The 24,009-nt window shown below is 41.4% G+C and overlaps 1 protein-coding gene across 1 annotated transcript; it reads left to right on the forward strand.

Moving 5' to 3' along the window:
• The first annotated feature begins 17,298 nt into the window (after positions 1 to 17,298).
• LOC134217721 (uncharacterized) lies at positions 17,299 to 19,322 on the forward strand. The gene is made up of 2 exons (XM_062696533.1): positions 17,299 to 17,985; positions 18,140 to 19,322. The coding sequence occupies exons 1-2, from the start codon at positions 17,885 to 17,887 to the stop codon at positions 19,320 to 19,322; spliced, it is 1,284 nt and encodes a 427-aa protein (XP_062552517.1). The 5' UTR covers positions 17,299 to 17,884.
• Positions 19,323 to 24,009: the final 4,687 nt, after the last annotated feature.

The following is a 24,009-nucleotide window of genomic DNA, read 5'->3' on the forward strand; positions in this document are numbered from 1 at the left end:
AAGTATTTTTTCTCACAAAATAGAATGCAATTGTTATTTTTGTGTTACAGTCGCGATTCGCTGGTTGGGCCACGACCTCGGCCCAACTAACGAATTCGGTTTTTTAGTTGGGCCAACTGACAGCCATTTGAACACGTGTATTTCGACTTGAACATCACAAATGATGTCCAGTGACGCCCAATCCCGTTTTCCGTGTTTACATTGAATTTTGACGTACGGTTGCTTTTTAGTTGGGCCATGGCCCAACCAGCGGAGGCCCAACTAAAAAGCGACCCAAGTATTAAGATCCCAACCAGCGAATCCCGACTGTACTTTCTTTTGATTCAATATATCGATATCGAAAGCAAAAATATCGATATGACCGATATATTGAAAGCAAAATATCGATACAAAAATATCGGATATCGAAATAAAAATATCGATATTCCGATATATCGGAAGTATCGGAACGTCCCTAGTTCAGATTACGCCATGCATCATAATAAATATCGTGTAAAGTTCAGAAAGAAAATTGAATGTATGGGGATTGACATCAAGTGATGACATTTACTATCATAAATGGCGTAATCTGAATAGGTTTTAAGAGAGCCGTATCGCCAGTCAGGGGCTGTTCAGAAACCACGTGGTTATATAGGGAGGGGGGAGGTGGGTCTTTGGAAAATGATCACGATAAGCAGAGCCGCAGCGTGGTCTTCCAGCGCCCTTGGCGAAACCTTTATTGAGCGCCCCTTTCTTACTAAAGGAATTCAAATTTCGAGATCAATTTGAATCTTACAAGATTAAAGGGTTTAGTAATTCCAAAAAGTTCAAATAAAAGTCATGTGTAAATGTTCAGCGATGTACAGGAACCTGATCCCTGCAAGTCTTTTTCGATTGCAGAGAATAGCCTGAGATATTTTTAAAGTTTTGTTATCATTTTGACCTATTTGCAAAATTTGAGGACTTTCATAGCGCCGAACAGAAAACTCCAAAAATTCCAGAAAGTTTTTAGGTCGTCTCTATAACATACACAACGTATATTAGTGGCCATAATTTTCATAATTTCAGACAATAGTGACCATACGCATGACGAGAGGAGTGGGTTCAAAATCACCAATTTTTGCGTGACATACTCAAAAAAAAATCTTTTATAATTTCTGTACGACCTATGATCAAGCATGATTAAACAGTAAGGGTAGCTAAATAAACTTACTTGCTCCTCAAAAATTTAAATAAACTTGAGTTTTTAACGAATATCTGGTAGGTTGAATAAAGTCTTCCTAATTTGAGAAAAAACCCGATTTTTTGGGTTCTTCTTCTTCTTCTTCTGATGTCGTTTGATCGTTGGTTTGAAGGAACAACTGAACTTAATTAGATTAACAAAATCCAACTCTGGGGTGAGTTGGTAGATGATCGAAATGGCTGTTGAACGTTATCGGATCAATTGGTGGCCGAAACTGTCATTGGACCTAATTGAACGATAATAATCCAGCTCTGGTGAAAGCACTTCTCGTTATAGTTGGGTGAATTAAATCCAACTCTGAAGTGGATTAGTCGATAGTTAGAATTGCCATCAGAAGCAGAAGGATCAAGAAAAAATTCAACAATGGACTAGATAGATATTCATCTTCTCCAGAAAAAAATCTTAGATGAGTACCAACACTTGGAATACGCATCATTAATTTTTGTAGTTGGAATCGGTCCACAGGAAGTTTCTTTGAATAAAACAGGAAAATGATCTCAAATATACAAAAAATCCATATTACTACTTCTCGGAATCAATTTCTAGAATATTAGGGCTTTACGGATCTTAAACAACAGGCTGATTATAGGAGACCGGGGTTGGTTGGCCGAGTTTTGCTTCCATAATGTCTGTTCTAAATCTGGTTCGACTTTTCAAAAAACGGTTTTCACTGTCATAAATATACAAGTCTTGAGCACATTTGTGACATATTTTCATCGTTGAACACAAATTGAGAAAAAAATTATAACAAATCAAATGCGGCGGAAAAAATCGGCCAAGCAACCCCAGGGCTGGAGTAAGTTGGCCGAGTTTGTTGAAACAATTGAAACACATCAAATCAATCAGCGGGCAATGTTTAGAATTGAAAAAATGTAGTGTTTATAGTTTTGTAATTTTTAGGCACGTAAAAAAACCTTAACTCTTTAATTTTAAGTCTTTTTAAAACATTTTTAGTAAACTAGAGTATATTTACATTACTATAATTTCCTCGAGCATTTTCTCTTTTTTCAATGCTGTTTTAAATGGGGAATCGGTAAAAAATAATGCCGATTGGTATTAACAAAGTTTTTAACTCGGCCAAACAGACCACACAAAAGTCGGCCAAAAATTTACTCACTCGAACCAAAATAGCAAAAAACGTGAACGTGAGTAAACGGAAACAATAAAATACCTGAAATTACATTCGATCTAATACCCCACCCAAATCATTGTAATGAGCTTTAAATACGCCTTAAAATGTCACTCGGTCAGCCTGCCCCTTCGACTAACCAGCCCCGGTCTTCCCTATAGATGTAGATTTTGAATAAATCCACTGGAAAGAGCTCTATTGAAACGATTTTTAGTTTAATTTGTCCTTACTGCTGTAAAGCATTATGTATAGCTCTTAAAGTTTCTCGATGATCATAACAGTAGCCAAAAATAAAACTAATCCAATCCGGATATTATCAAACTTCAAGGTTTTCAAAACATGGGGCATAGTGCAGCGGTTGCGGTGCTACCAATGGCGGATCGAATATCTCTCCAGTTATTTTCAAGAGACGCTGCGCGTAGCTGCTCTTCCATTGGGAGTGCCACTTCCACCTGCTGCGCGTAGTCTTGGGCTAGTCTACCGTCTTAGAGCCGCCCAATGTTAAGCCGCGGCGTCCGACTTCGACGCGTGTTGTACACTATCGAGAGTTTTGAGTGCAGGCATACTGCAACGAGGTAGTGGTCGGATTCAATATTCGCACTGCGGTAAGTGCGGACGTTCGTGATGTCCGAGAAGAATTTACCGTCGATTAGAATGTGGTCGACTTGGTTTTCCGTTTCTAGATTAGGTGATCTCCATGTAGCTTTGTGGATATTTTTGCAGGGAAAGAAGGGGCTTCGGACTACCATTCCGCGGGAGGCTGCGAAGCTTATGCAGCGTTGGCCGTTATCATTCGATACGGTGTGCAGACTATCCGGTCCGATGACCGATCTATATATTTCCTCTCTTCATACCTGTGCGTTCATGTCGCCGATGACGATTTTGACGGCCCGCAGTGGGTATCCATCGTATGTCTGCTCCAGCTGTGCGTAGAACGCTTCTTTCTCGTCGTCGGGTCTTCCTTCGTTTGGGCAGTGCACGTTGATGATGCTATAGTTGAAGAAACGGCCTTTTATCCTCAGCTTGCACATCCTTGCGTTGATTGGCTGCCACCCAATCACGTGTTGGCGCATCTTACCCAGCACTATGGAGCTGGTTCCCAGCTTGTTGGTGGTGCCACAGCTTTAGTAGAAGGTACCCGCTCGATGCCCACTTTCCAACACTTTCTATCCTGTCCAGCAAATCTCCTGCAGCGCCACGACGTCGAAGTTGCGGGGATGTAATTCATCGTACAGATACAAAAATGAACGTTTACGAAGAGGTCTTTTAGGTGCATGTAGATTAAGTTGCGACAGTAGTTTTGGACAATCGATATTTTCGGTAAGCAAACGTGGCTTGAGTGGCTATTCGTCTTACCTCCAGTGGTTCAATGTCAGTCGAACGACAACGTTCCTCGGACGGTGCCAAGTTCGTTGGGTTGCGCCACCTAAGAAAACGGAGAGCATATCTCACAAACTTTCATTGAACGGCTTCAATTATTGCGATCCATGTGACTTGCAAAGGTCACCAAACAACAGCAGATGATTCAAGTATTGATCGCACGATGGAGCAGTGTTTTTTTAACTGATTTTATTTGCTAATTATCTAATACATCATTCATCTTTTAGACTAGGTGTTCCGTGTTTTCTTAACACTATCATCCTTATTTGTTAGGATACATTTTCAGTTATCATTATTACTTTTCAAAAAGGTACAAAGAGCTAAGGGTGCGTCCGCAAATTACGTAACGCTTAGAGGGAGGAGGGGGGTTGATCGAAGTATGACGATCCATACAAAACTTTCAGATGTTACAAATCAGATCTTACAAAAAGTGTGACATAGGGGGGAGAGGGGGTTAAAAATGCCCAATTTTTGCGTTACGTAATTAATGGATCTTCCCTAATCGTTGCAATAGAAGATTGTAAGTAAGTCAGTCAGTAAAAATGTTATTATATAATTATTATACATTATGGGCCCCAGTGTGCTGCCTTGAAAAAAAAACAGCTCTTACAGATAATCTATCAGATTTCAAATTCTGATAGTTTACCTGCAATGAGCGATCTGATAAATAATTTTGGATCAGTTTAATAATGTACAGAGGAAAATTAAAATTCATCAATTTTACAATCAAACCTGCCTGCCAAACACTGTCAAATGGTTTTTCTATATCAAGAAGAGCAACTCCAGTCGAATATCCTTCAGATTTGTTGAGCCGAATTAAGTTCGGAACTCTTAATAACTGATGAGTAATTGAATGCCCATAGCGAAAACCAAATTGCTCATCAGCAAAAATAGAATTGTCATTAATATGAACCATCATTCTATTTAAAATAATCTTTTCAAACAGTTTGCTAATTGATGAAAGCAATCGGATTGGGCGATAACTAGAAGCCTCAGCTGGATTTTCGTCCGGTTTCAAAATTGCAATAACTTTGGCCTTTTTCCATTTATCTGGGAAGTATGCCAATTGAAAACATTTGTTAAATAAATTAACCAAGAAGGATAAGGAGCTCTCAGGAAGTTTTTCGATAAGTATGTAGAAAATACCGTGATGATGGGGCTTTCATTTTTTAGTGATGGATCTCACTTCATCCACCAAATTAAAATCCAGCGAAGGGTCAAAAACATTCTCTTGATTGTGAATGCCTTCGAAGCTCCGCGTAACCTTATCCTCTATAGGACATTTCCATGCTATCTTGGTTTTGGCTTGGGCAGTAGATTGAGATTATTCGTGATTAACCGGTTGCTGTTTCCACTTCTGCTCCGAGGTAGGACAGTGGTCTTGGAATGCGGAATTGTACAAAAACTCATATTCTTGACATAAATTACAACTCCACCCACCACTGGAATTGCATCGAATTAGTCGTATGGTTTTGAATTCCTGCATCAAGAGCCTACCCTTTGGTGTGAGATGCGTCTCAGCGATCAATCCGATGTCACTATCCTGCTATTCCAGAAATGCTAGCTCAACATTTTTTGCTTTAACAGAGCGAGCATTCAAGCAATTTAAGACCTTTTGGGGGTTCATGGGAACGTATTTGATGACGTTGTTGGTAAGAGCATTCAGCTGTTCAATTTCCGGCATGTGAAACTTAGTATGACTAAGTGTAGAAGGTGCTCTTTAAAATAGACAACCGTTGCGGGACACATCTTCCCAAAAATTAATAAGCAATTAGTTTAATGATTCTCCACATGAACCTCCAGCAACTCGCTTCCATGTGTGGGCTCATAAAATACATTTTGTTGTTTTTGCCGAAACTCACAAACCTGTTGGAATCAATTTTGGCTTCAAAACAATCCTAACAAAAGCAATCCAATGTCATCACATCCAATGGATGAGCCACGCTTAAATCGTAAATTATTTTGACTGTTTCCTAAATTGTCCTTCCCAAGTAGCATTTAGCGAAATGACTTTTTACCTTAATTTTTACAGCCTTCACTGCAATTGGTTCGAGGAATCACAACTAATTATTGCAAGAGCTGAGCCGTTGCCGCTGCAGTCGTGCATGCGAAGCCTTGAAAATCGTTAGAGTAATGATTCGCAGTACAGAAACAGTTCGGTCGACCTTGGAGGCGTGCGACAGTAATTTAGCTGGATATTATTTTACGAACCTTGCTCAATTGTCAATGCGACGTTATGTGTCTGCGTACGCCTACAAGCGGCTGTTAACGGCGATGCGAGGTGCCGATGTGCAGCGTTACGACCTCGGAACGGGAATCTTCAAAGAGAGCCCAAAAAAAGATCATCAGCAATTAAGGTGAAGGTGAGATTGGGATCGTTTACCTGTTGTTGTCAAAACAAGTCACGCAAAGTGAATCCTTGACTCGTTTCGGTTTTTCTTTGCATTTTTGTTTCAAACTAATGAGAGAAATAGGTATTTGAATAATTTTGTTTTATGGCCCCTCGTTTGCTTATGAACTCTACATATAAGGGGTCATAATGCTACTGTAGGAAGCGTATGGTGCATAGCAGGTTTATTGCTTTTCAGCTTCATCGGTACATTAATGTTTCTTGGTATCAAGAGCTTTTGAATCTTGCGCTTATCCGTTGAATTGCAAATTTTATGAAACTTTCAAACAACTTTTTTTTTCAAATTTGAATCCGATTTGTAAAACAATATTACGACTACGGAGATGGTTCGAAATTTTTTTATCTTTCTTCTCATGTTTCGCGCTGTTGGTTTCGTGAAAATCAATTCACAAGGTGAAGATAATAGCAAATAATACTTGACAGATTGAATCACCTAGTACTGTATTCATCCTGAGTGCGTCTCCTTTTCATAAGCTTTCTCTGTTATAGTGGGCACTCTAAACATTTCAGCATTTAGTTTTACCTTTCGGTGCAAACATAATTATCGAGACAAGCCAACTTCGGGTTGAAAGTCTCGCTAGTAAACACAAAAAATGCAAATAAAAATGAAGAGATGAGGCTCATTGTCAAAATCCAAAAGTCAATAGTCCAGTCGCTAAATAGCGACAGGACAGTAATTGACCTATCAAAACATTTCCGAACTCGTATCATGACATTTCTCGGTAGATCCAGTACTGTAGCTACGTCGCGATTTGACTTTCATCGGTTCTTGAAAATAAACCTCATCTTCTTAATTTCACTTTGTTTTTCGAGAACACGCTGCAAAATTGCTCCCTCCATAGCTATATGATCATTGGGTTTGGATTTTCCAGCTAATTTCATGTGAAATTAAAAATTACTCTGGCGGCTTTCTATTGAAGCTCAAAGAGAATGATTTTTTCACGCCTAATTAACCACAATGGCGACTAGTAATCATTTTCACACCGGCAGACTATGTGTGATCTACCTTATTGTTGTGTACGTCCGTGTAGTACAGCTAGTGTTTTGCCATACTTTGATTGCACTGTCGAATAAACTCATTAAAATTAGGTGATTTATAGAGTCAACAAACTAATAGTAATGTGCAGATGATTGAAACACATAATAAATGCGTATTTGTTGGATATTATTATGTTCATGAAAACCAAGTCAGTTAGAAAATTGTGCTTATGAGGTCGTTTCCCTTAATTTTCTAATCTGTTTCATCTATGTCCAACAGCTCGTTTAATTTCATCAACTGTTCAACTGACTTAATTGCGCGGCTCCTTTCTCACTGGAAACTATCCGCGCGTTAATAGTGCGCGGAATCCATCTTCTCTTTTCATGCGAATGAGGGCATTGTTTGTTCGAAGCATTCGAACTTTTTCTGTTTACTAACTGTTACAAAATAGTTTCCATTATTGCCAGCCACCTCGTTTCTCACTTCCTCCGGCCGTGCGGTGCTTCGTACAATAAAGCATTTGATAACCCTTTTCTGTCTCTAACATCAACAGCCAAGAAATTTACGCCTATTGAGCTACCAGCAGCGGTGGCCGCTACCAAGACGGACGATGATGGGCTCGGCGTGCTAATGGAAAGATGAAGCGAAATGAACACTAAATGTTAAAAGGTCTTCTTCATCTTTCACTGGACGGGGGTGGAGGAAAAGATGCCATTGCTATTGAGGTTGAACAATAAAACGTTAGATAATTATCTTTTTCTTTCTCTGCTACCGCTCTCAGCCGCTTCTAATGGTGTTTGGCACTCATTGCGCCGAGTCACTTCGGTTTAATTAAAGCTTCAATTTGAAATTCGAAACGGAATCGCTCTCAGTCGGCATACCAATCGACCAGCCATTAAACTATCCAACCGGCATACAGTGGACTTATTGGAACAAAAGCATGAATGAAACATTTGCCGAGGTGTAATGGCTTCAGCAAAGCTATTGAAACCGTAATTGTGGGGTGTAATCATGGTGCTAGGAATTGTTTTAATTATATAGGTGTGGAAAGTAAATTAAAGCATGGTTTTTGAAATATTTGAAAGGTGAATGTTCATTTTCTTACCAGTAGTGTGAAACCATACGTTAGTTTCTTAATATGAAATCTGTGGTTTTGTTTACACAAATCCCAAATAAAAAATTATTATCAGACATTAAAAAGAAACAACAGTTTAAGAGATTTTCCTTCATAGTCCTGTATGTTAGAACAATCGTGGTAGGTAATGAGAAAGCTTCTTGTCTCAGAGGCATCACATAGTTCAGTATTATCCCAAATTTAAAGATATAATATTACGTTCTGATATCTCAGCGTTTCCTAGGTCCCTAATATCATTGCAGTTCATTGTTATGTTGAGAAAGTTGGCTTTCTTTCAGTTGATGACCAAGATTATTTTCGAAGGGCGTGTAATTATTACCGAAACTGATACGACCGGCTATTCGGTCTATCAGCAAACAACCATGCTTCTCACGTTGAACAACCATGCAATGCGCGGAAATTGCAAACCATCAAGCGCGGACAAGCCTAAGCTTTCTTCCTGGTAAATACCAGCAACAGAAACTGAGAAACACGAAATTGAAGTAGTTGTGCGTGAACCTACCGTTGTTGCACGATTTCTAGCGCTACTAACCGTAGCGAGTAATTAACCCCAAATCGGAATTTGAAATCGACCATAATCATCATCAGCGAATACCGTCCAGGAAGATTTTCAACGGAAAGCGAATCAAATTTAGGGCCCTGAAATCGCCTTACCAAATTGCCAGCAGCGGTGGAAATCAAATAAGTGCAATCAAAATTCCGCCCAATGTGTTTGTGTTAATTGAGCTGGTTAGGCTTTGTGGCTAATTTACGATACGTTTCCGTTTGAGTTGCTGCGTAGAGAACAAATGAGTTATGTGTTTATTGCAAAGAGTAGAGAGTGATTAAATTTTATTGCTCACTTGAAAACGGTTTTGTAATATTTTATTTTCTATTCGATGTATCAAAATGGTTGAGGTAACATTCCAAGTAACACACATTAACGAGTTAATTTGACTTATGTACGATCAAATCTAGTCGTATTTGAGTGGCCGCAACTAAATCGGTTTGAATTGTGCTAGGGAAAAGGTTCGGCACTTCTTCCCATAGCTCCTATTTCCATCCCATCAAAAACAAAGCAATGAAAAGGAATTTGGTTTGTTTCTTATTTTTGTGATTTTTTTCAGCAGTGAGCACGCGTGTTAGCAAGGATAAGTGGCGTTTTATTTTTTTCGTACAACCATGGAATAAGCTGAATGGAGAAGACTTTTATGCACTGCATAGCCTGAAAATAAATAAATAACTATAAAGAAAAAGGTCCAACTGACCACATTTTGACAGAAACATCCTATGTCTAAAACTCGACTTGTGCAATTGCACAATACGTGAAAGATTTAGTTCGAAAAATGTATTGGAGGGTAACCACTTCCTTCGGCGGGGTTTCATCCCACGAAACCAGCAATGGTCGTTTCTTTCCTCCGTCGTCTTCCGGACCTCCATCGTCCTCCCCAGCTCTGAAGGCTACTGATGAGATCGGTAGCTTTCTGAGCTGCGTAGGACGATGTAGATCCTTCGTAACTTAGTAGAGATACCATATATATTAAGGTGGTTATACAACAAAGTCACAAATCGGCCATCTTAAAAACCACGTGCTTTTTCTTGTGATTTTTCAAGAGCACGAATTGAGAGAACCACAATGCCCATGGGGATGCAACATTCGTAGATCGTTTGCTTACTTGTGCTAAACAATCGACTTCAATTTCAGCATTGTACGAAAATTATTACGCTAGATTTGATCTTTTGATAATAGGAGTAGAAAACCGTGTGGTGAATTTGAAATTCACCAAATGGCTTGATTGTATAATCACCTTAAAAGCTAGTAGGGTAACGGCTGTATTTTGGACCGGGCTCATATTTTGGACCACCTAGCTGAATTTCACATTTATATCACACAACATTTTTATTGCAAAAAGAAACTTTTCATAAGGTATCTCCTACATTTGTTTCTTATAAAATATAGCAGTTATTAGAAATATTTTCACGCATTTACCCATTCCGGCTGGATTAGACCAAAACCAAGACGACATTGTAAAATTGAAGTCAATTTTCAAAAGCTGAAAACTTACAGCTTTGTACGTAGATTTAAAACATGTGAATGATGATGTTGACTTATTAAAACCTAATTGAAGCAGATTCACATCTCGAGCAAAACATTGTAAGTTTAAAAACAGTTTTCTGAGGCATGTCCAAAATAGGTTCAGTTTTCATTGAACCGAACATATTTTCGACATATCTTTTTTTAAGTTTTTCTAGATCTCTTAAACTTTTGTTTTTGCCAACCATTTGTTTCTCTAGTATCAAACTATTCATAAATTACTGTTACATACATATTACATACCGCATTTATAAATTACCCTTTATTGATGTAAGCCCTGGAAAAACTGTTAAACATATGCAAATAGTTAAGAAAGCTCAAGCTGACAAGAACAAATCTTTGCTAGAGCTCGCCGCCCGTGCTGCTTGCCAATGCAACAGAGCTCAGCGTTCTGCGATTATGTTTTGTATGGAAAAAGAATGTGCAAGGAGCAAGGAAGAACCGGGCAACCCACTACTGTTGTCGGTGTAGCACCAAATTAGAATTCGGAAGTCGGGACTTCTGAACCAAACATTCTTCCGAAGTTTTATCTATCAAACTAATTGACGCGTTGTTTAGCGTATCTTTAGGCGAATCCAGTGCATTATTCCCGAAGTTGAATAAGTTGCCCGTATCTGGAGAAAAATCCAACTTCGGTATAAAAAGCATTCTAACTTTGTTCCAGATAGACAATATCAATGACAAATGGAACAGATCTATCAAACTACATAAAAACACTGTACTGAGTGGTACTGCAATTGATATTAGTTTCAATACCCTTAGCTGGTAGATATTGTTCTATGCTTTTGAGTGCTTATAAAAATGTATTGCTTAACAACTTCGCAAGCAATACAAAATTATTCGAGTGGTCCAAAATATGTTCAATAGGTGGTCCAAAATAAAAACAGGTGATCCAAAATTAAATCTAACATATCTTCAGAGCGCAGGGTAGATTCTGCTAGTATTTAAAAAGAATTTCAAATATGTCATTTTCACTCATAATTAAGCTATTAGAGTAGAGTGGGGAAAGAGCACTTAGTTTTCAATTGATTATGTGGATGTGGCCCTTATGAAGCAAGCTTCTGCATATCAAATCAATGTCGATGATTCATATACTCTTCCTATATGTTACCCAGCGGAAAAATATTGAAATTATTGAGATTCGTTTTAGTAGAACCATTATTGCAAGACACGTGGAAACGCACTCTTACCCCAACGATGGTGGGTAAGAGTTCATATTTTTCCAATCATATGCTTTAAGTATATATGAACACAGATAATAATTAATAATATTTAATTGATGCTTAATGAAAGTATATTAGGGAATGTTTAAATCTTAGGTATCTCTTTTTTTTCTTCCCAAGCAATGGAGGGGGAATCTGCTCAACAGACATCTTGGGTTGTCCAAGAAGTGCGGGGTTAGGGACTACCTCCAACAGCAAACGAGGGAGGCAAGACTACATCCCCGACCCGCTAAACCGTTTCCATTGCCGCCACGCCCATAGTCCCTTCGGTACAACCAGAAAGTAATGCTTCAAAGGGGAGCCAGTGCACAACGCACCCTCGAGGTTAGCTGCGTGTCCTTGCAGCATCGAACATCGTGACTCGCTTTTTTAGAAGAACACCATGGTATCGTGCCAACGCATTGCCGGCTTTCCAGGTGGCCTATGGTGGCCCTATGTCCTCGGAAGGTGGGAAGGGTCGACTTCGTGCCTGCTTCCCTCTGCACGACTGGTATCAAGAATGATGATGCCGCGTGCACCCCAAATTGACCTTTCTGCGATAGGGCCTATTCGCCAGCACACCGAGGGACTTGCCGACGCGGTGCCTACGCCTGCCCCAGCCTTGACGAGGACCCCTTTCCGTCCTCGGGCTCGGAACCCGCCCGGTTGACCGTCGCCGCGAAAGCGACGATACTATGCTGTTCTTCGCGCGACCACTTGTTCGATAAAAGGATCGAGTTCGACCACAGGGCATGACCACAGGTATGACCCATGAAGCCGACTCCGATCCCTTGGACCACCTCTTATTTGCGCCTGAACTAGCCATCCTTGAGTCCACGCGCCACTTTCTGTGTAACTCCGAGACGATTTGGACGACAGCCGATAAAACGGCGTTCCAGCCAACTTCATCTTTACACATCATCCGAACTAGGTTGTCCGGGGTAGTGTCCAGACCACATGTGGCAAGCATGTGGTCACGCATTGCGCGAAAACGTGGGCACACGAACAACACGTGTTCCGTCGTTTCCTCTAAATCTGCGCACACCAAACACTCGGGCGAGGCCGAGCAAGCCAGCTGCATTACCCTGCATTAGCTGTGAACAGCAAGCACCCCATGGGGGGTTCGAAGTGCCCGGCGTTTAAGCGTGCTGCAAATTCACAGTGCAGCGGCGCCCTTTTGCGAGACGCCCCGCTTCAGCTAGAGGATCATCTCGTCAATCCGGGTACGTCTTATTCGACGTACGTCGGCGCCGAGTTCACCGAATTTGACGTCACTCCTCATCGCCTCTAAGACGTCCGAGCACTTAGCCTCGTCCATCTTGATGACTAGGGCATAATATCAGGGCATACCAGGGGCGCCTTGAGCGATTGGCGCCTACCATAGACTTCTTGCTACCCTCATTCGCCTGGGCCTTCTTTTCGGTCCTTGACGTGTTCGGTTTCCTCGTGTTCTTGACCAGGATCCAGGAGGCGTCATCCCCCTCTATTTCCCTGGTCTGGCTGAGAGTTGTCAGCCTGCCGTAACCCCTTACCACCGTCTTTCCTGGGTGGACGGACCTTTCTAGGTACTTCCTCCCCCGGTTTGGGAGGTACCTGGCCGGGGTTCAGCTTCCCAGCTCCACTACCCTTGTTCGGGGTAGTAACCCTCCGCGTTTTGGAGCGGCCCCCAGGGAGCTCATCCCCTGGAGACTGTCTCCCCCGTTTTTGTGTCTGCTCCGTTGGAGCATCCAACGTGCCCGCGAATACTCAGTCTGGGTAGACTTTGGCACCACCGTCTTCGCTGGCACGCCCTCGGTCGATTTGACCTTGCCCGATTCCGCGAATCCTTGGGCCTCAGTCTGGGTAGACCTCGACTCCACGGATTTCACGGGTTTGCACTTGGCCGTCCCGACCACCCTCTCCAGCTTGGCGTCCAACATCGACTTTCGAAGTTTCAGCAAGCTCCTCTTGAGGTCCTTACTGATATTATGCTTCGATGACGCAAAGTCGATGATGGCGTCCAGCTGTTCCGTCGCCACCTCGAAGGCCGAAAGCCCATCGCGTTTGCGGTTCATCGCCTTCACAAGCCATGGGCCGTCTATAACATCTACCGACGTAGCCTGGGAGATGGTTCAGTGACCCACGCTGGCGCTGCGCACCGAGCTGCCGACTATTGCTTCAGGCCTCCTAGGCGGAGACCTGAACAATCCACCTCTTGCGAAGGGGTTGTCGCCTACACTACTACCACTAATTGAGGAATTGACTTGTTTTTCCATTTTGGTCCCACGAGTTGCTCGGGGAAAAGAGGTCCACCACGCCAGAGCCCAGCATGACGCGGTAAGGGACAATAACTGTGGAGATACGCCAGCTTATGCAACAAACGATTGAGCTGAAATTTTCAGAGATTGATTTTCTCACCCAAAGACACAATTCTGGGGGGTGCCCCGTGGAATTCGACAACATTTTTTTCACCCCATACTAAGCTGGGTCAGTCTAGTATACATATACGATATGTAGCATACGGCGAAAGACTTTTTTCGCAAGCTGTCATGATAGAGAACTGATTCGGGAGGCTACATCCCATGATAAATTTCTTTTAGAAAGCTCCAAATGTGGGGAGCACTGGCTCTGATGATGCATTTCAACTTGTTCTATACAGCTGTGCAGTAACCAACACGAAATGAGCGAAAACAAAGCGAGAATCTCCATTTTTCTGTGGAGGCTGCCTATCCGATACTATTTTTTCGCACTTGTGTTAAAGTTTGATAAATTTGTTATCATGGCTTGTTATGATTCGGAATAGTTTTTGCCTCTCTTTCATCGTTGTTCGTTATCTATTGAGAGCGATTTCTGCAAACCCTGGAATCGGACGAATATAACTGGTTACGGGTGTACACCGAGAGGCCTTTCTCAAGGAAATTATTTGATGACTAAGATTATATGCTGTAGACGCATTGTATTTTTTAATTGAGTGAAGCGAAAAATGAGATATTCGAGGTATATATGTAGTGGGAAGTGGGAAACTGATGGATGAGAACTGAGAAGTGAAAGATGAAATGTATGAATCGAGTACAATTACTGTTAGAAGTGAGTACTGGGAAATGGAAGTGAGTGCTGTGTAGTGGAATGAGCGCAGTAACAAGTGAGAAGTGAGTAGGGGCTCTAGTGATTTCTCACTTCTTATTTCTCCCTTCTCCCTTGTCATTCCTCACTTCTTACTACTTACTTCTCACATCTTACTTCTCACTAGGTATTTCTCCCTTGCAATATTCACTTCTCTTTTCTCACTTATCACTTCTAATTTTTTATTTCTCACATTCCACTTCTCACTTTTCATCGCTCAATTCTCACTTCGCACTTCTCCTTTCTCACTTATCACTTCTCGCTTTTCACTTCTCACTTCTCAGTTTTCATTACCCACTACTTACTTCTCATTTCGCACTTCTCACTAGTCACTTTTCACTTCACACTTCTCCCCTCTTACTTTTCACTTCTCACTTCTTTCTTCTTACTTTTTACTTCTCTCTTTTCACTTCTCATTCGCAATTCTCACTTTTCATTTCTCATTTCTCTCTACTCATTTCCCAGTTTGTACTTCTTACTTTTTAATTTTAACTTTTTACTTCTCACTTCTCACGTTTCACTTATCACACTCACTTCTCACCTTTTACATCTCTTTTCTCAATAAACTTCCTATTTCTCACGTCTTATTTCTAATGAGATGTGAGAAATGTCTCATTCTTCATTTCTTGCTGTGCTCTTCATATCATTCTCACTATTAACTTCTCATTATTTACCTTTCCCTACTTGAAATTTAAGTCTTTTTTCCTAATTATTCGGTCAAACGATATTCGGTCAAATGGTCCGAAACGGTGTATTCAGTGGTCCCCAGTATGCCTACTATCAAGGGCCGCACAGAAGTTTTGAGCTGCTGGAGCGGGCCGCAGTATATTTGCAAGATTTGTTTTTCAGTTCATATTGCATATTACAGAATATTGTATATTTGAACAAAGTATTTTAAACCTGTGAATCTTTTTCAAATCAAATATGTACTTGTAAGGACGTGTCATTCTACAGATTTAATCGCCATTGCTGACTTTTGGTACTTAGTACCGTTTTTCTGGATCTGAGAAAAATTCTATTTGAATTCTGAGCAGCATCTGCTAGAGATTCAAAGAAAAAATCGTTCGCGATTCTAAACATTCCTTTTGAGATTCTGAAAAGAATTCGTTCGGAAATCTGAACAGAATTCGACCAGAATTTCAAACAGAATCCGTTTGGAATTCTAAAGAGAATCCATTCGCCAGTCTGAACAGAATTCTGGCCGATATTCGGGACAGGAATCTTTCGGAATTTGTTTGAAATTTCAGATAGAGTCCATTTAGGTTTCTGTTTGAGATTCTGAACAGAATCAGATTGAAGGCTATGAACAGCATCTGCTTGCGATTCTGAAAATAATTCGAATAGAAATCTGAGCAAAATCCATTGTTGATAGTTAACATGTTTTCTGGCGGTAATAATCCACAAAATTGAAGCTCAATTCCTCCAAAACCAAACTTATTTAACCCGTAATGCTGGGTAGAAACCTTTACGTGGTGTGTTACGGGGTAAGATCTACCACGGTTACATTGCCAGCTACAGGCAAATCCTGACCCAACGATTACCTTCCTTATTATCCAACTCCGTGGTACTTATGAGGGTGCCGCTAAGTCGGTGGCCACTCGTTAAGTAAGTAAGTATCAACACTTCCTTCTTCTCCCTAGTTACGGTGAAGATGGGCGTGGCCAGGAGTAGTATTTTTGTTTAAGACTGGAATCAAGGACCACTCCCCTTCCTGATTTCTGATAGCATTCTATATAAGGATCTCAAAAGTAAAACATGAGTATCACTAGTGTCCAATCTACGAATTATACCGTAACAATGCTAATGCTAATGCTAAAATTCCTCCAAAACCAAATTTATTTTTAAAAATAAAAGCATTCTTTTTACGGAGCAGTGTATGGCAACATTGTTTTTACCGGTAGTTCAACCTTGGCTTCCTTTAAATTCGCGATTAAATACAAATTTTCTATTGTCATAACCCGGGGTGATTACACCGAAGTATATTTGCTGTCAGCCTACATATCATCTATGTATGAAGTTATGCATTTGATGAATCATAATGATAATAACTTTTCACGAAGAATAAATCGTGCTTCAACATCATAAAGATGTGCAGTTGACAGGTTTCCGACTCAACAAACATTGATGTTCAGTAATGCGATTCTATGATCAAAAATAGTCTTTTTCAGCTGAAAAACTAGCTTATTCAGCTAAAATTGTTTGATGGGTAGTACTCCTAGATATTGGGAATGATAAAAAGCTTTTGTTGTCATTTAAAGCTTATCAATGGTCCACATTTAGTGTTGTAGTGGTAACAAGAAGTGAAGAAAAAATAAATAAAATAAAATTTAATATGAATTACGATTTGTCTTCTATATTTCATAAAAACCTACATTGAAAGAATTAATCTATGATGCAAGAAATGTAAGTTTTCCCCTTCTGTGTTTCACCCGCTGCGTATTCCACGACTAATGAATTGGGGCGGAGTTATCTCCACTAGACGTTGCTCCGCCCCTAACCGGTGTCAAACAAGCAGTGATGCAAATAAAACAAGCCGCCTTCTGACTCACGCATTCATTCAACGGACGGACAGCGAGACGAACACATCGTCTCCCAGCAGCATCAGCAGTAGCAGCAAGGGTCGAGCAATCCCCAGCGCCCCGTCGGCTATAAAACCAACGGGCCATCGGCGGTCCGCGTCATTCAACGGACGGACAGCGAGACGAACACATCGTCTCCCAGCAGCATCAGCAGTAGCAGCAAGGGTCGAGCAATCCCCTCCAGCCAGTCGGCTATAAAACCAACGGGCCATCGGCGGTCCGCGTCATTCAACGGACGGACAGCGAGACGAACACATCGTCTCCCATCAGCATCAGCAGTAGCAGCAAGGGTCGAGCAATCCCCTCCAGCCAGTCGGCTATAAAACCAACGGGCCATCGGCGGTCCGCGTCATTCAACGGACGGACAGCGAGGCGAATACATCGTCTCCCATCAGCAGCAGCAAGGGTCGAGCAATCCCTTCCAGCCAGGTCGGCTACAAATCCAACGGGCCATCGGCGGTTCGGGTCATTCATCGGACGGACAGCGAGACGAACACATCGTCTTCCAGCAGCAGCATCAAGGGTCGAGCAATCCCCACCTTCCATCTTGAGTTGATGGAATAATTTTCTAAGGGTTTGGTACCGAGCCTACGAAAGAGTTAATTAAAAAAACGCGATAATTTTCTAAACTGCTGATTATCCATTCAGTTGTAAGAGCGATAGACATCAAACATGAATACTGGAACTTCCCAAACATCACGTCTTCCCAAGGAAGGAACCTCAAATCACGACAATGGCGCGGTTGGGTGCGGAACAACCAATTCTCCCAAACGGTAGGTATTATCAACACAAGATGAAGGATCTGTAGTCGAGGCAGTTTCCTTCAGATGAATAGGAACTCTGGTAGTCGAGACAGAGTGTCCATAAAATATGTTCTCTGATAGTCGAGGCAGAGTAACTAAATTTGATTTTTTCTTCGTTTCACAGAAAAGCGAAAGTGAAGGTCACGAAGAAAATGCTACTCGAGGAACTTACAGCACTCAAGTCTGAACTAGCCACAGTAAGAGCAGAAAAGGAAGCGACCACTGAAAAAACGAGCTCTGTAGGAAACGATGGGGTGAATTTCAAACCCAGGGAGACTTTTGAAGTTTATCAGGATACTTCCTCAGGGCACGTTTCCCTATTGGCAACCATGAGCAATATGTCTTTCGGTTCCCTGAACATCCCCGAGTGCAGACCATCGGAGGGTGAAACTGACTTAGACAAAAAGGCATACGAGCATTGGAAAGAGATCCTGAATGCGTCTTTCAATTTAGTACAAGCTACAGATGAACAAGCCAAAATGGATATATTTAGGATCAAGGCCGGTGCAAAACTTTTGGAAGTTATGCAAGGAACATCGTCTATAGTGAACATGCCAAACGAAAGAACCCATCCCTTCACCAATGCCATCGCTAGACTGGACAACTATTTCGGATCACGAACCTACATTATTGGGCAGCGAGGTAAATTGATGAATATGGTACATCATAGTAACGAGTCCAGCGTGGCCTTCGTTCGACGAGTGGCCGCATCTGCTAAACTTTGTGGTTATAAATGCGAAGAAGAAATGGAGGCAGTGGTGCGTACTATCGTAAAAGGTACCACCGATAGCCGAGTACGTATACTGGCTCATCGGAACTGGGTCAACCAGGGAGACATGAACAGCTTAATATCCATGGTACGTGATCGAGAGATGGAAATGTTCAACGAAGAAGAGTACCAGAAGCTAAACCGACAAAGTATTGCGGCAATTGCAGCGGAAACAACGGAGCATCGAGGAGCATTTCGGCGTGGAATCGGAACGCGATTCAGAGGTTTTCAACGGGGACGAGGAACTTTTCGCCGAGTACAGCCACAATTTCAAGGAACTTCCCGGAGCTCATGCTGGCGTTGCGCAAGCATGTATCACGGTCCTTCTGTTTGTCCAAACATTGACAAAGTTTGTCATACTTGCAAACGTCGTGGGCATTTGGCTCGTACATGCGCAACAGTTCCCCAGCTTGGAGCAGGACAAAAGCGTGCCTCTAATGACCTAGAAGATGAAGAACCAAGACCAAAAATTGCGGCAATTAAACAAAACGGCGAAGATATCGACGAGAAGGTAAAGGATAATGTCGATCCAGAATGATGGCTATTTCATCTGATTAAGATCTTTTATTTGCTATCTTGCTATTAACTTGTTTTATACCAATAATACTGAATAAATGATCTAAGAGAATAAATGAGTATAGTTATTTTGCAATATCCTTCATTCTGAATTACGGTTATGGTTGGTATACGTTAATTCTGACTATACATTTTTCGAGCATACAAACTATATTCAACTTAGAGACTAAAACAAACAAAAAAGGGAAAATTGGATGAAATAGCTAAGAGAAAAAAATAAATAAAATAAAATTTAATATGAATTACGATTTGTCTTCTATATTTCATAAAAACCTACATTGAAAGAATTAATCTATGATGCAAGAAATGTAAGTTTTCCCCTTCTGTGTTTCACCCGCTGCGTATTCCACGACTAATGAATTGGGGCGGAGTTATCTCCACTAGACGTTGCTCCGCCCCTAACCGGTGTCAAACAAGCAGTGATGCAAATAAAACAAGCCGCCTTCTGACTCACGCATTCATTCAACGGACGGACAGCGAGACGAACACATCGTCTCCCAGCAGCATCAGCAGTAGCAGCAAGGGTCGAGCAATCCCCTCCAGCCAGTCGGCTATAAAACCAACGGGCCATCGGCGGTCCGCGTCATTCAACGGACGGACAGCGAGGCGAATACATCGTCTCCCATCAGCAGCAGCAAGGGTCGAGCAATCCCTTCCAGCCAGGTCGGCTACAAATCCAACGGGCCATCGGCGGTTCGGGTCATTCATCGGACGGACAGCGAGACGAACACATCGTCTTCCAGCAGCAGCATCAAGGGTCGAGCAATCCCCACCTTCCATCTTGAGTTGATGGAATAATTTTCTAAGGGTTTGGTACCGAGCCTACGAAAGAGTTAATTAAAAAAACGCAATAATTTTCTAAACTGCTGATTATCCATTCAGTTGTAAGAGCGATAGACATCAAACATGAATACGACTCAGACTGGAACTTCCCAAACATCGCGTCTTCCCAAGGAAGGAACCTCAAATCACGACAAGTGTATTCTCAGAAAACCTTCGCGGGCCGCAGGAAAAGGCTTGGAGGGCCGCATGCGGCCCGCGGGCCGCACTTTGGGGATCAATGGTGTATATCATGCATATGAACTGTTCCTAAAACATTGAATTAGCGAAGTGAAAATGGATTACTTCGATTTAGAGAATATCGAGTAAGGGAGGTATCGACTTACGGAGGGAACGCAGTGGCAGTATGTTATTCAAGGGAATTTGATTTTCATCAAGTAAGAGAAAATAACGAGTTACAGAACGAGTTAGGGTGAGTTCACTGTTTCATATTTGAATCGAACAAACTTTTTTTGTTTACGCGTGTAGATTTAAAGGCCTTACTCCAAAGATTCCTTGGATGACCAAGAACATATACTGTACACAGTGGCGTAGCCAGAAAATGGGTCTGGGGGGGGGTTTTCTGAAGATTTTTTTAATTCGAGAAGGTTCGAAAAAAAAAATTCTTCTAAAAATTGTGTCTCTGGGGGGGGTTTTATGTCCAAAACCACCCCCGTGGCTACGCCACTGATTGTACACAATATATTTTCTCTGTGCCACAAAGAGCGAGTACCATATTCAAAACAGCAATACAGATATTTGTTCACGAGTGTAGAACTGATGCTCTTCATTCCAGAAAATTCTTGGATAACTGGACAAGCTTTCTGTCACCTCATCCATAATAACTGTCATGTCAATCAATTTCGGAACACTATTAATTATATGAGTGTATTAATTCTACATGAAGTTGAACGATTTATAATGCTAATATCATCTTCCAAACTTAGACGTACTTATTCATGATAGCATTAGTGGTGAAAGTATGGATTTGATAGTTCCGTTAGGATACGGCAGCCACCTTTCGAAATAGTAGAAATTTTAGGTATACAAGACAAGTTTGGATGAAAAAAAAATTGATTTGGAAGACGTTACTTTTATTATATACTAGTCGACCCGGCAGACGTTGTCCTGCATAGTAGGCGAAAATGCGCGCTGTGAAATACCCATGCGAAATTTCCATACGAATCTTAGTTTTGGTTTTTCACGATTTACTCAACCTAACTCGTGATTTTCTTATTAGGAAGTATCATATAAACCCGTCGGAAACGATAACGAATCTTTCTGCTGAAGAAATGAAAAAAATCCATCCAGCTGTTTTCGAGTTATGCGGATACGAACACAGACCATTTCATTTTTATATATAAGACTAGCGAAAAAGCCGCGCCTAGCGGCAAAGCTAGCGCCTTTGTGATTTTTTAAGGATTAATTTCTTACTTCAGCAATATATATGGCTTTCATTTAGTGCGTAGTGGAAAGCCAGTGTACAAAAGTGTAGTGCAAATGAGTGAAACTTGTGAATTTCGATGCCGATGCTGCGCGTCTTTACTAGGAGAAAAAACTGTTGGATTTCCTTCGTCGCACGAATAAAGTAGGGAATTGTGCAAATAATCTGGATCGCAAAGTTTGTTTGAAATATTTTCAAAGAAAATAACAACGATCATAGCGTACACTTTTTTTAACCCGCAAGGTGATAAGTTCGTTGATTTGAATTATCATTCATGACAAAGAATTACACCTAAAACTAGGGACGAATTAGCATAAAACCCGATGCCATCGCAGATTACCTTTGTGAAAAAATCTCAACATCACCGGCAAATTAATTCATCAAACCGTATCAAAAGTATGTGTGAATTGAAGACTCTTCGACGCCGATTTCAGAGCGAATAACGAAAAAAAATATGAACAGTCACCATCAGACTGCCATTCACACATCGCTCGGAAGGAAAAAAAATCGACCGAAAGAAACAAAAACGTGTTCCTATTCCACGTAAAAAGTGAAAAAGACCCCTGACGTAAATTTACGAAGCCGTTGTCGAAACGAATCCAAAGGTGCGCTCCATTGTAGTCAGTCGGCATAATAATAACAATTACTGGCGAAAATGCGCAGATTGAAACCGTCGTCGGAATAGGTTAATTTAGTACGGATCGATGAAACCTCTAAATTAGGATGGTTCACATTTTGGTCAATTCGTTCCGGCGTCGTTCCAGTTTTTCTGATTGCACAAGATCGCTACCCAATGTGCGCAAGAATGAAGAATTGAATCGATTGTTCTGACATATACATCAAAATTGGATTCGTCAAATTGCACTGAAGTGGTCCTAACTTGACGGCTATCACCGAAGCAGGCGAGACTTGACGAAAGTTAGAGCGAGACAGAACTTGACGACAGCCGTCTAAGTGGAGCTGGAATTGAGTCAGCTTCTAGAAATTGGTACACAATAAAAGAATATATTTTTCCAAGCCATTGAAATTAATCGAATCAATAAAACATTTATACCCTGATCGGGGCAGTCATAAATTCAAATTATCATACGTTTACTCGTTGCCGTCGGCCGGCCGGCACGGCAAGCTCCGACAGGCTTTATTTCACATGCAAATGAGCTTTTGCATCATTTCGATCGAGACCCATCGCAATGAAGCAGGGCTGCGAAGAGGAGGTGGTAAACCAAGCGAGAACGAAATGCGGTTCGACATTTTCCGATTATTATTACCACACTCGAAGCCGGAGCATCGCGGAGAGCATTTGGAGTCTCTCGGGCACGCTGGATGCTCCACGGGCAATTGAGGCGAATAAATTGCCAATAAAATATTCGATGGATTAATAAAATTGTTCATTTATAACCGGGAGTACGTGCGAGTTGCAGCAAATGTTCCGATACCGTTGCGAATTAGTTGGGTTCAGATGTGTTAGTATTTCATCCATTCGACGTGAGGGAGATGGTGTAATAGAAGAAAGAGACGTTGTCCCGTTCTTTCCAGTTGAGATCAAAGTAGGCCAATCGCAATCTCCAAAGAGAAAAGTATATAAGTGAGAGTGAGTGGATTTATGGTACGAGGAGAGAGCATGCTCAATGCAAAGCTGGAAGCCCTCTCAACCGACATATCTTTTTATAGCAACTTACGGAAAGGGACAGCACTATACAACATAAACCATCGAGAAAGAGATGCATGATTTTAAGGAAAAGGCGTTTCTTATGTTTCGAAGTTAAACTTTTCGAACACATTCTGCCATGCCGGTCTCGTACATAGAGCATGGTTGCATGAACGTCCAATTCAGAAAAGGAAGTCTCAACTTTATCTTTCTCTTTCGCACCTACCAAGGGAAGCTCGGTGCGTGAAGTGTTTGCTCAGAGCGCACGCGGCCGTCCGTTTGTCGGCGGTCGGATTTCCTCTATTATGGGGTGTTTTAGAGTGCCGTTGTGTTTGGGATTAGCTGATGGGCTTGCAGCTGCTCTGCGACAGCAACCTACCGCTGGGTTTGATCACGATGATGATGGCGTTCTTTGGCAGCAGCGTGGTGTGGTTGGTTCGTACGGATGGGAATTTTCTATAAGCGCATGCCAACTGGTGGCAGATTAGTATCATCATCTTTTGGAATTCATATTCTTACTTTTCTTTGCAATGATGGTATTGAAATATGAATCAGTCAAGCCAAGCCGATTGATGTACGATCGTGTAAAAACATCCGTAAAATTGTTTTATCGACTCATTTTCGATAAGGTTTAAAAACCTCCTCGTAATTGTAAACAATTGGAATTTCCATTGTTATTGAAGAGAAAATATTTATTATTGGAGTCAATAAAATAAAAAAAATATAAACTATATATAG

This window comes from Armigeres subalbatus, chromosome 2 (genome assembly GCF_024139115.2).
Source record: "Armigeres subalbatus isolate Guangzhou_Male chromosome 2, GZ_Asu_2, whole genome shotgun sequence".
Classification (NCBI taxonomy): domain Eukaryota; kingdom Metazoa; phylum Arthropoda; class Insecta; order Diptera; family Culicidae; genus Armigeres; species Armigeres subalbatus.

What these genes read in the sequence shown, in the direction of transcription:
- LOC134217721 (XM_062696533.1), top strand. Translation starts at nt 17,885, where the DNA reads ATGAATACTGGAACTTCCCAAACATCACGTCTTCCCAAGGAAGGAACC. An exon ending in ACAACCAATTCTCCCAAACG is followed by an intron (nt 17,986 to 18,139) that starts GTAGGTATTATC and finishes TTCGTTTCACAG; the next exon opens with AAAAGCGAAAGTGAAGGTCA.